Below are 11,342 nucleotides of genomic sequence, written 5' to 3'. Positions count from 1 at the left end.
CGTTTCACAAAAAAAAGCTCCATCCTATAATAAGCAGCCGTCCCATCCTCGGCGGGGGAGCCTGTCTGGGGGAGTCCAGGCGCTCAGACCATCTTCTCCTCTGGTTAGAGAACATCTTCTGGATTCCAAAGCAACCTCCAGTAAACACACACACACACACACACACAGGTCTTTGCGTGAACTTTAATCAGTTCATTGTTTGTACAAAAAAAAGAAAAACCTCAACCATCTGTCAAACTACAACCAAACATCTGGGCGTTTCCATGGAAACACAGCTGCGCCGCTGACTTTGGATTAAAGACACAAAGGGTTAAACAGAAGAAACTGCCCTTGCCATGCGATCAGGGTTGGAGATTGTCATGAGTGTGTGTGTGTGTGTGTGTGTGCATTAAACACCAGCGGCCTGCACGCCGGGTGTGTGCAAGTCGCTCTACAGCCCCTTTTCCACCACTGTACACACAACCTGTGAGATGGTAGATGTTTGTGAGACTTTCCTTTTAATGCATCTTACACACACACACACACACACACACACACACACACACACACACACACACACACACACACACACACACACACACACACACACACACACACACACACACACACACAGAAGAGGGTTGATCCCAGGTTCCTGAAGGCTCCTCCTTAAAGCTATGGCTTGTTTAGTGATGGGATCCAGTGTAAATATGAGTGTCTCCAGAGCTCCACACCTGGAGCTTCCTTTCCTCGTCCAGGTTTGGGAGCCGAGCTCCTCCGTGCGAGCGCAGATCCTGCCGAGCTCCGTCCACGCGCACGTCGACGTGCCGCCGCGTTCCCCGGCTACCTCTCTCCTCCATCCTGGCTTTGGCCGTTGGCTGTCCGGCTCCTCTTGGAGTTGTACATGGCGTTGAGGAAGAACTCATACCAGAAGAAGGTGAGGCCTGTGGAGAAAGCGGCCTTCAGGAGGCTGGGGGAGAGGCCTTTGAAGAAGCCCCGCGGACCCTCCTCCTTGGTGATCTGGACCACGCAGTCCACCAGGCCTCGGTAACTGCGCACCTGCAAGGAGAGCCGGCGTGACCTTCTTCTCGCACGGAGACGGACGAGGACGCCGCGGCGACGCCTACCTGGCCGAAGCGCAGCCGGGCCTCCTGGAAGCCGGCCACCTGAAGCCTCTTCTTGAACAGGTCACACGGATACGTGATGGTTTTGCTGAGCATCCCGGCCCCGCTCCCGCAGACCAGGCTCCTCAGGTTCCCTTCCACAGATTACACACTCAGCTGGCTGTGTGTGTGCGCACGCATGTCTGTATGTATGTTTGAGTGTGTGTGTGTGTGTGTGTGTGTGTGAAGAGCATTTCCACTGACCTCCTGACTCCTCAGCCGAGGAGCGCCGGGCCAGCAGCTGCTTGAAGACGTTATAGAAGAAGAACTGCAGGCCGGCGTAGGGGAAGACGGCGATGAGTGTCGGGGAGAGTCCGCGGTAGAAGGTCCCCAGGCCCTCTGAGCGGGACATCCTGGACAAGGCTTGGCGGAGGTTCTCGTACACCTGAGGAGAAGAACGGGAGGCGTGGCTTCTGGATTCTGCGGCGTGGAGCTCCCAGAGAAGACGGCACCCCGGAGGTATCCTGCCTTCACGGCATCCCATGGGCGGCAGCCTGTCCGCGCTCCTCAAGATGTTTCCAATACAGCGATTGAAAACACAGAGGAAACCCGCGGCCGATCACGAGTCGGGTCGTGGAGCCGCATCAATCACGGCCGGATCAATACGCCGAGGGGGGGCAGGACGCCGAGACGCCGGACGCCCGCGTGCATAATCGATAGGTAACAGGGCTGGAACCGACGGAGAAGCTCCTGGGCGAGGGGCTTCCACCTCCACCGCTACAAAATGTAAGATTCAGACAGAAACATCTGCGCTTCGCTCCGTCCAGCAGGCGTGAAGCGTCCGATCTCAGGCCGCAACCGTACGCGCTTTTCATTGCTGAAGTCCAAGTCCCTCAGAGGCGAAATAGACTGAAAGTCAGACAGGAAGTTCGGTGTGTGTGTGTGTGTCCACGCGCCAGGAACGCCGAGGCTAAAGCGACGCCGGAGCACCAGCGCCCCCTGCTGGCCGGTAGGGGAATCTAATCATCTCGACTGAAATCAAGCGCACGGTTTGTGAAAAACGGCTTCAGATGGAAACGCCTGTGATTGTAATTTGATGTGGAGTGAGCGTGGCGCTCCCAGAAACGATGCGGACGGAAGCGGCGAAGCATGCTGTGGCGAGACGCTGTCTAGAAGGATCCAAAGAGGAGCCGTTGGGCAGAGCGGAGCAGGAAGAAGGTGCTCGGTTTTCATTCGGGACTCACGGGGAAAGACGCAAACACTGCGGCTGCCGTCCACTCACGCCGTCTGCGTGTCCACGACCGCACCAACACACGGCGACACAAAACAACAACCTGAAAGGAAGTTCTGCCGCGTCCTACCTTGGGTTCTCCCTGAGCCGCGAAGCGTGTTCTCAGCGTGTCCAGAGGCTGACAGACCACGGTGGCGGAGCAGGCCGACAGGCCGCCGCACACCAAGTGCACGCCCGGCTTGGTGCAGTCGTACGCCGTCATCTCGTGGACCACCTTGGTCAGACACTCGAAGGTGGCGAACTGCGGAGCACACGTGACGCAGAGCCTCGTGAGCGCGGGAGGTCGGTCGTCGAGGGCGACGCCTCGCGGCGTCCCGAGGCTTTACCTGGACGGCGCCGTAGCAGATGGACAGAAGCTGAGCGGGGACGTGGCCCTTCCAGAAGGCCGGGAGTCCCTCCTCCCCGTAGATGCTGCGCGTGGCCTGAAGGATTCCCCGGTACTTCCCCTGCGGCCTCGCCGAGGACACCGGCTCGATCTGCAGCTGCCCGGAACCGACGGAGAAGCGGTCAGGATCATGGGTTCTGGGTTTGCTCCGGTTTGCACCAAGAGCGACACCGACGGTCTGATCGCTCCTTCGCCCGAGCTGCGCCGCTCACCTGGAATCGGATTTTGATGACGTCGAAGGGGCTGATGAGCGCCCTGGTGACCATCCCCGAGGCCGACCCCGCCAGCGCCACCTCCTCCGGGGCCAGGGCCTCCCGCCGCGGGTCGAAGCCCACCATCCCGCCGGGACCTCGGCCTCTCCTCGGGCTCTTCTCGCTGCTGCAGACAGGCACATGAAGCACCTGGGTTCATCTCATCCGGGCTCTTTATCTAACATGCCTTCAAAACTAAACTGAGGGGCGTGGTATAATAAACGGTTTCAAAATAACAACGTCACGTGACATTTAAACAATTTACTCGCAGAACTTTCACCTGCTGTATATTTGTTTAGATGTTCAGTTTGGTCATTGACGCGGAGCTCAAGATGATTTCAACTGGACCACAACGCCTGGGGCGAAAAAGCAGGTTCATGCGTGTCATTTATATCCACACACTCGTGTTTTCACGTTCAACGTTTAAAGTATGACGACAGTAATTCCCCTGTAGGACAGGCGCTTGGATTGACTCAATGTTCTGATGTTTGAGCAGATCTCCAGGACACCAGGTGACCTGCTTCTGCTTTCCTTCTCCGTCCACGGGCTTTGGAGCTGAAGGTCACCGGCCCGCAGAGATCAAGTGGGCGGGACTCAGTTCTGCGGAGGGTGTTGAACCCCGGCGTGTAGGAGATCAGACGGTCCAGTGAAGACCAGAAGAACCTGGAGGATCCGGAGGACCAGGAGGACCAGGAGGACATCCTCTCCTCCGGTGACCGTCAGAGGAGCAGGGAGGCGCCGCTCCAAGCTAGGCTAAGCACGTCCGCGGATCTCTTCCGTGCGCGATCACGGCGGCACACGGAACTCACCTGGGCGGTCAGAAGTCCCGTCAGACAGCCATGTTCATCTCCATGTTCATGTGGACGTTGAGGAGCGCTGCGTGAGAAGACCTGCTCAGGAGGGGCGCGCCGGCGGGCTGCTGGCCGCCCGGGATACTACTTCCGGGTCAGCGGTCACCCTCCAGAGGACACTTATAGTGTCAAGATGGTTCCCTACCAATATTATGCGCGTCCGATCGGACGTGTCCCACAATTACGAGCGGTCGGTAAACAAAGCCTTCTTTTATTCAAACAGTTACGTCTTGAAGTTTAGGCCGAACCTTTCCCGCTCACCTTCGCGCCTCTCAGACAAAACACATTCACGTGTTGTTTTCAACGGGAAAGAACACCACTCTGAACGTCCATCTCGACACAGCGTCTGCAACCGCGGTGCCCGAAGGTCGCACACCTGGTGCCCATTCGGTCATCGCGGCTTTATGACGCCCGGTTCGGCGTCGGTTCCGCTGCGGGTTCCGGAAGCACGGCCCCATAGCAAAATCTCGGCCGGTCCCGAATAAACGTAATATTAGAATAATATAATAACTATAATAGAGACCATACAAGTGCGAGATCGTTATTATGCCATTCGAGCGTTTGAAACACTCTTAATCCCTGTACTACTTTCACGTAAAGATTGAACAGCGTGAAAGCACAAGACATTATGCTACTGTGTTCAGTGCTCTGGTTTTGCCTACAGCTACACAAGAGCAGGCCGAATATAGATATGATTGCACAATGATAATAATAATAACACCGAGAGCCGCCACGGGCGTCAGTTCCGATCGCCTGATCATTTCCGGCGGTGTCCGCCGTGCGGCGCGGAAGGGGAGGAATCATCTTGGCGTGACTCTTCCTCTTCGGCCGGCGGAGCCGTGTTTCCTCCCCGGGCGGCGGGCGGAGGATCGCCGCGGAATAAATCCCACTTTAGCGCGTCGTTCTCGGACTACAAGTGAGGGATTGAACCAAACAAAGCGGCACTTCGAAGTACCGCATTGAGCTGCGTGTCCCTCTGCGGAGTCGCGCCGAGGTGTGGAGTTCCGAGGCGTCCCTCCCTTCCTGCCGCTGAAGGTCCACTCGTGACCCGAGCAGACGAGCTAGCTTCGCTAAGCTACGCGTGGACGTCACCTGGAGCCCAAACACCTGCGTGGAGGAGTGGGACCTCGCCGGGCTGCTTGTGAGTCGATCTACCGTGCGACCTCCGGGTTGACCCGGTTTCACGCGTGTCATTCCTCCGCGGAGGGCCGAGTGTGGGGCGGCTCAGGTGGCGAGGCTCCACGCAACGCTGGGACGCCGTTAGCAGTGTGTTGCGGGTCGTGTGTTGCGGTGCAACAGTTGCTGAGACACCTGTTGTGTTCCGAGCAGCGAGCTGACGTGCTGTTGTTCCCCGCAGATCTCAGGTGACACCATGGAGAACTGCGGTGACGACTACAAGATCCAGTCTTTCGACATGGAGACGCAGATGTTGCTTAAAACTGCCTTGAAAGGTCAGCGGGTCGCTGAACTTTGACCCCGGGGTCAATGGGGGTCCTGATTACATCCTCGCCCGCTCGTTTGAACGTACACGTTTCACAACATCCCGCCGCGTCCGTGATTGAATGACAAACGCCGGTCCCGTTTTCCACCAGATCCGGCCTCCGTCAATCTGGAGAAGGTCTCCAACATCATCGTAGACCAGTCCCTGAAGGACCAGGTGTTCAGCAAGGAGGCGGGGCGTATCTGCTACACCATCGTGCAGGTAGGATGCGCGGCAGGAGGCCGCCAAGGCCCAGGGATCAGAGACCCGTGGTCCCGTCCACGCGGTCGCTTCCCGGCAGAACCTAAACCTCCGTCTCTTGCTCCTCCCGCCGCAGGCCGAGGCCAAGCAGAGCAACGGCAACGTGTTCAGGAGGAACCTGCTGAACCGACTGCAGCAGGAGTTCAAGGAGCGGGAGGAGACCAGGGGCCGCTCGCTGCAGGAGTGGGTCAGCTACGTGACCTTCATCTGCAACATCTACGACTACCTCAAGGTCAGTGCCGTCTTTGAAGGACATCTCGTCGCAGAAGGTCCTGGCAGGGATTGGGCGGAATGTCGCGGAACTCGCGCCGCTGCCGCCTGGCGTCCTCCCGTCTTTACCGGAGGGAGTAAAGAAGCCGCAGCCCTCGCCGGCTGGAGGGGAAGAAGGCCCGCAAGAGCATTGTTCTCTGACCGTCTGGTCCTTCGAGCACGGTCCGCTGAAATGTTTCCGGAAGTTGAACCTTCGTCGGCGGCGGTTGAACCCTCTGTTGGAATTCCGGCGTCTTACTCTCCGCGGAGGCGGGCGCCATGACTCCTGGAGTCATTCAGGACGGGGACGATCTGTTTCTTCCGGGCGCTTACTCATCAGCCGGGCTCACCCGCGGCCTTCGTCCCTCTGTCCCGAGCGCGCCTTCGCCTTCGGCCGCGGGCAAAGTCTCGCCGCTTGTGGAAAGAGACGATCCCGTTTCCGCGGAGACGCAACGCGTTTTAACTCTGAACATCTTTCCGACTCTCAGGTGAACAACATGCCCATGGTGGCTCTGGTCCACCCGGTGTTCGACTGCCTGATGAGGCTGGCCCAACCGGACGCTCTGATGAACGAGGAGGAGGTGAGGAAGATCTTGCGTCCCTTTCACTCGGGCCGTGTGTTGTCGCGTGAGCGAGAACGGTAAACCCCGCGCCTCCGCGCTAAACGTCCGGCGTTTAAAAGACGGACGTGACGTAATCCTCGCACCCTCTCCCGCCGCCGACCCAGGTGGACTGTCTGGTGCTGCAGCTCCACCGCATCGGCGAGCAGCTGGAGAAGATGAACTGCCAGCGGATGGACGAGCTGTTCTTCCTGCTGCGGGACGGCTTCCTGCTGCAGGAGGGTCTGAGCTCCATGGCCCGCCTGCTGCTGCTGGAGATCCTGGAGTTCAGGGCGGGGGGCTGGATGCTCAGCAGCACCGCACACAAGTATTACTACAGTGAAATAGCCGACTGAGAGCCTCGGGCTCCGGGATCGGAGGAGCGGCCGTTTCCTCGCCGGCCGTCTCCGGACCGAAGACCGCCGCGGGGACGGATCGCGACTCGCTTTGAAAATATCCCGGTGGATGTAGAAGGTGCGATACTTATCCAGGATCCGGGCTACCTTCGGTTCCACGGCAGGAGAACCCGAGGGCGTCTTTGAGCCCTTCTCTTCTTTTTGCAGACACTTCCTGTTTAGACGACTCCAGCTTCTCAAAGTCGGACTTCTTTTTACCAAATCCACAGCCGGAACGTGCATTCCGGTCGGGTACGAACACCCTCGCCATTCGCTATTCCTGGCGTGCGCGTGCACGTATGCGAGCCCAGATTTTAAAAAAGACCTCTTGAATTATTTTGATATTCTAATCTAGAAGTAAACAGAGAAGGCTCTTCTGCAGGCTCGACTTGCTGTTTGAAGGAGGTTTGTGTCTGGTTGTGTTTTCTCCCTGCGGTGAGAGAGAGGCCTCTCAGCTGAATACTGCAGCTTTTATTCAGGGGATTTCCTTTTCTAGTCTTTTTGTTACAGAATAGCACGCGACCGGCCTTTTCCAAAAGACTCCGCGCGTCGGTTTCAGTGGACGGTCCAAAGTGGTGACGGTCGTCTCCATGCAGGTGTGGTATGAGTGTGATGGTGATGAAGGTGCTCAGGAGAGGAGCCAGAGGAGCCCGGTCCGCTCCCAGCGGCTGAAGTGGGGTCCACGCCTGGCTCCGCTCCTCCCTCGGTCAATCGGAAGGGGCGACAGACGTTTGTCGGAAATGGCGACTCGATTGTCGATTAATGACCGTTTTAGCTGGTCGGTGCCACAAACCAAAAGTGAAGCGACGCTTGATCGGCCTCGTTAAGAATTCAGAAAGGACCGGGACTCGCCCGAATGGAGCCGCGGATCAATAATCTGTCGATCGGTTTACGCCGCGGATGCCCGCAGACGGCTGCCGGAGGCCGAGCGCAGCCGTGGCAACCTGCGCCTGCAATAGTGTGATAAGGAAAATGAAAAGGTTTAATGTTATTGTTATTATCTTGTCAATCATGTCACCGTGGAAAAGTGAGAGGCAGCTTTCCTCTGCATGTCGACGTGGAGAAATAACGATAAAGCCGACTTTGACTAACAGCTAAGAAAAAAAAAAAAGTTTCCTTTGATAAGCGGTCTGACGAGTTTAGAGATGTATTTGAGAAGTGTGCTTAGTATTTGATAAGCTGGAACCATCCGGACTTTTCCGCTCCTCACAGTCCTTTGGCCTCCTGAGAGCCCAGATGACGTGTTCTGTCGGCGCAGCGGAAAATACCTTTTTTAAACTCCGTGAGAGCCGGGATGTTTGGAGTCCGTGCAGATCAACGTGGCGCCCTGCGTGCAGCTCTGGCCTCTTACGGCACATGTGTAACGCTAAGCTCGAACACTAAGCCTCTGAGCCGCTGCGATTAGCTCTGCGGACGCCGCAGGGCACGCCGGTCTACATGAGGACATCTCCTCTTGTGAGGACTTGGGGGTCTGAAGAGGTGGAAGTAGCCGGAAGCCGTTGTTTTTATTGCAGTGAAGAGAAAGATCAGTGCAGTTTGGCTTGATTCCTATTTGATTTTTTTAACGTTGAACTTGCCGCTTCAATTGACTTGCTGTTTGTAGCGACTCTTGGACACACAATGTTCTCACACCCTTTGTGAGGAACATGGTAGATCTCTTAGCAGCAGATACTTCTTTCACCAGTAGGAAGAGCTCAGTGGAGGAGGAGGAGGAGGCCCAGTGCTGACGGCAACACTTTTATTTCACACTCTTTGTTACATCTAGAACAGCGTTTTTAAGGCTGGTTTTGCAAATGTTGTGGCTCCAATAAATCCACACTTTTACTTAAGTTCAATGTGTTTGTTCGTGTCACTTGATTTTAAAACATGACCGTATTTTCAGGCGAAAACCCTTTGTTTGACTTCCGTCGGGTGTTTACGCTTTACTCGAGGCTGGGTAATATAAAGTGCCAGTGTGTGTATCCTAAACACACACACGTACATCAGTCCCCAGTGTTCAGTTAAACTCTAAACAGATTCGCCGTCGGTAGTGAACCGTCTTCTCCGCTCGCGATGCTTTACTGTTTGCAGGTGAATGGAAAGGCGACTGAAATGCTTTAACTGAGGTGGATAAAGTGGAACAGCCTGGATACAAGCCACTGAAAGCCTTTCATACAGTTGACTCATGTGACAAGACTACAAGGTGACCCAGAAGACCTTTTTAACATTATTTACAAGTCCGCTGAGGTCCAGAAGGCAGAGCCTCCTCTGAGGTGAGCGGATAAAGTCCGCCGCTGAAGAAAGGCCCGGACGGGGAGCTCCGAGGTGTTTCTCCCGCCTCCTCTACCACCAGCGGTAGTGGGCGTAGGCCCTGTTGGCTTCGGCCATCTTGTGCAGCTCGTACTTCTTCTTGATCACGTTGCCGTCGTTGGCAAAAGCCGCCAGCAGCTCCTGGGAGAGTTTTTCATCCATGTGTGTGCGCCGGTGTTTGTTGTCCCGGCACTCGCTGATCATCCACTTCATGGCCAGGAAGCGACGGCGGTTGTCCGTCAGGGGAACGGGCACCTGGCGGATGGACGGCGAGGACATGTGGTTTGTAAAAGCGGAGGTCGGCTCCAAACGTACTACTTGGCGTCGGCGGCCTGACCTGGTAGAACTTTCCTCCTTTCTGGATGCTGGCCAGACCCACCGCCGGCTTGCAGTTCTCCAGCGCCTGGTGGAAGATGGCGTAGGGGTTGCACTCGATCTCCTCCCTCTTCCCCTCTGGAGCTTTGTGGTATTTCTCCACTTGCTTCCTTTTGATGTTCTCCAGAGTCTGGGGAATAGCGGCGATACACATTTCAGCAGGTTCCCTCTGATTTCTCAGCGAGTAGCTTCTCAGCCAAATTCTCGCAGATTTACAGATCATTTAGATGATTTTGAAAGTGTCGCTTTGAGCAGCGGGAAGCTTCTCTCACCTTGGACATGATGTCTCTCGCCAAAACTTTATTTCCATGTTTCATCATCATGTTGATGAATTTACTGAAAGGCGAAGGAAACATAGAGATGGGCTCTCACGACGACGCCTGGTATTCGGGGGTCGAGGCGGGTCGGTGGTACCTGAGGGCCGGGTCGTTGAAAACGGAGCTGGTGACGCTGTTGGCGGCCGCCTTGATGGGTCTGAGCGCTTTGAGCTGCTGCAGCTGCTTCTCCTCGGCGCCGAGCTCCGTCTCTGGACGGCCGTACGTCTCCTTCCTGACTTCCGGCTCCAGGTAGTACGGGTTGTATCTGCTCCATCTCACCGCCAACACTCTGCAGAAACAGGGCCGCTCGCCAATCACCGTCACGAGACGGTCAGGGAAGGATCCGTGACCGGTTCCGTGACCGGTTCAGCACGGCTCTTTCTGTGGCCTTCTCACCGCACAGCACATTACATGCGGGACATCTGCTTAAAATAACTGCAATATTTACACCGGGGGGGCAAACTACAGCCCGCCGGCCACATCCGGCCCTCGGTCTTTTTAATCCGGCACGCCGGAGACTGGTGCAGAATTCATACTTGATTTGAATGATTGGATCAATGAATGTGGGAGCTCACACAGGAGATCCAGAATTTTCCTGAGCTGAATGACACCGATTGGCTTTGTGATTCAGCCTTTACTGTGGACGTGAATGAGCCGGATGTGAAGCGACACGGGAAATACCGGTTTGTGCATGAAATGCAAACAAACTGTTAACAAATGCGTTTGTTTTTGTATCTTATCTTGTGCTGACCCGGCCCGTCTGACATACTTTAAAAGTCAATGCGGCCCCTGAGCCAAAAAGTTTGCCCACCTCTGATTTACAGCTAAAAACATTTTAATATATTTCTAAATGCAGAGTAATACTTGTAAGGGACGTGCAGCCGTTACCGGGGTCACGATAGTCAAATCAATAATATATATCAATATATTCCAATGACAGATCCGAGGCAGATGGCAGGGGAAAGATCAGGGATCGAATACAGAACGGGAAGTGTCGAGATCTGAGTGCACATTGATGACCTGGCCTTTAGAAATGGGATATTTTATGAAGTTACTACTTTTTAACTTTCAGGTCGTCAGTAAATCTGGGAGAGAATCGGCCGGACGTGTTGACAGCCTTCCGTGAAGGACGCCACGCTTTCGCCAGAGAAATAAACACATATCCTAGCGGCTGGTGGGTTGCGACGTTACGTGTCCGTTTCTCTGGCCGAACCGGAATAAGTCGAGAGTCTAACGGCGTGAAAACGGCGAATGTAGGCGTTGTTGTGAGAAGATACCTGGGAATCCAGGGCTGCAGCAGCGCTGCCACGGAGGCCGCCATGTTGGACGAGATCAGCGAGAAGGACCCCGGGCGGGAGGCTCAGACAGGTGCCTGAAGGGGGGAAATAAACGCTGAATCAACGATGCCAAAATAAATCTATATTAAGCGCCGCTAAGGAGTTAAAATGGGCGTTATAAACATTTCTTGTGTGATATTTTGGTCAGCGAGTCGCATCATTTCGTCCTCTCGCGTCTTC

The 11,342-nt window shown here is 55.5% G+C and overlaps 3 protein-coding genes across 7 annotated transcripts; 1 reads left to right on the top strand and 2 right to left on the bottom strand.

Annotated features, from left to right (window-relative positions):
- Window positions 1-168: 168 nt before the first annotated feature.
- On the bottom strand, window positions 169-3,959 carry slc25a19 (solute carrier family 25 member 19). 4 transcript variants are annotated; one of them, XM_086175668.1, is made up of 7 exons: window positions 3,819-3,958; window positions 2,971-3,136; window positions 2,700-2,855; window positions 2,444-2,614; window positions 1,347-1,527; window positions 1,107-1,237; window positions 169-1,038 (listed from the first exon to the last, which is right to left on the bottom strand). In XM_086175668.1, the coding sequence occupies exons 2-7, from the start codon at window positions 3,094-3,096 to the stop codon at window positions 823-825; spliced, it is 981 nt and encodes a 326-aa protein (XP_086031794.1). In that variant the 5' UTR covers window positions 3,097-3,136; window positions 3,819-3,958; the 3' UTR covers window positions 169-822. The 4 variants fall into 4 exon arrangements, with proteins under 4 accessions (XP_086031794.1, XP_086031793.1, XP_086031790.1 ...); XM_086175667.1 differs by having other exon boundaries at window positions 516-923; window positions 2,971-3,133; window positions 3,819-3,959; XM_086175664.1 differs by having other exon boundaries at window positions 516-923; window positions 3,819-3,957.
- A 720-nt stretch (window positions 3,960-4,679) lies between these two features.
- Window positions 4,680-8,677, top strand: mif4gdb (MIF4G domain containing b). Of its 2 annotated transcripts, none has more exons than XM_086176034.1 (6): window positions 4,680-5,001; window positions 5,218-5,311; window positions 5,453-5,562; window positions 5,678-5,833; window positions 6,339-6,431; window positions 6,578-8,677. In XM_086176034.1, exons 2-6 carry the CDS (start codon window positions 5,233-5,235, stop codon window positions 6,803-6,805), a joined length of 666 nt encoding a protein of 221 aa, XP_086032160.1. In that variant the 5' UTR covers window positions 4,680-5,001; window positions 5,218-5,232; the 3' UTR covers window positions 6,806-8,677. The 2 variants fall into 2 exon arrangements, with proteins under 2 accessions (XP_086032160.1, XP_086032161.1); XM_086176035.1 differs by having other exon boundaries at window positions 6,339-6,490.
- Window positions 8,569-11,282, bottom strand: mrps7 (mitochondrial ribosomal protein S7). Its single transcript, XM_086176033.1, has 5 exons — window positions 11,103-11,282; window positions 9,923-10,114; window positions 9,781-9,844; window positions 9,471-9,638; window positions 8,569-9,388 (listed from the first exon to the last, which is right to left on the bottom strand). Exons 1-5 carry the CDS (start codon window positions 11,144-11,146, stop codon window positions 9,167-9,169), a joined length of 690 nt encoding a protein of 229 aa, XP_086032159.1. The 5' UTR covers window positions 11,147-11,282; the 3' UTR covers window positions 8,569-9,166.
- Between the last annotated feature and the right edge of the window lie 60 nt (window positions 11,283-11,342).

Source organism: Fistularia commersonii, chromosome 28, assembly GCF_037954325.1.
Source record: "Fistularia commersonii isolate RoL2024-O1a breed Wild chromosome 28, RoL_Fcom_v1.0, whole genome shotgun sequence".
In the NCBI taxonomy this organism is placed as follows: Eukaryota; Metazoa; Chordata; class Actinopteri; order Syngnathiformes; family Fistulariidae; genus Fistularia; species Fistularia commersonii.
This window is presented reverse-complemented; position numbering and strand designations above follow the sequence as displayed.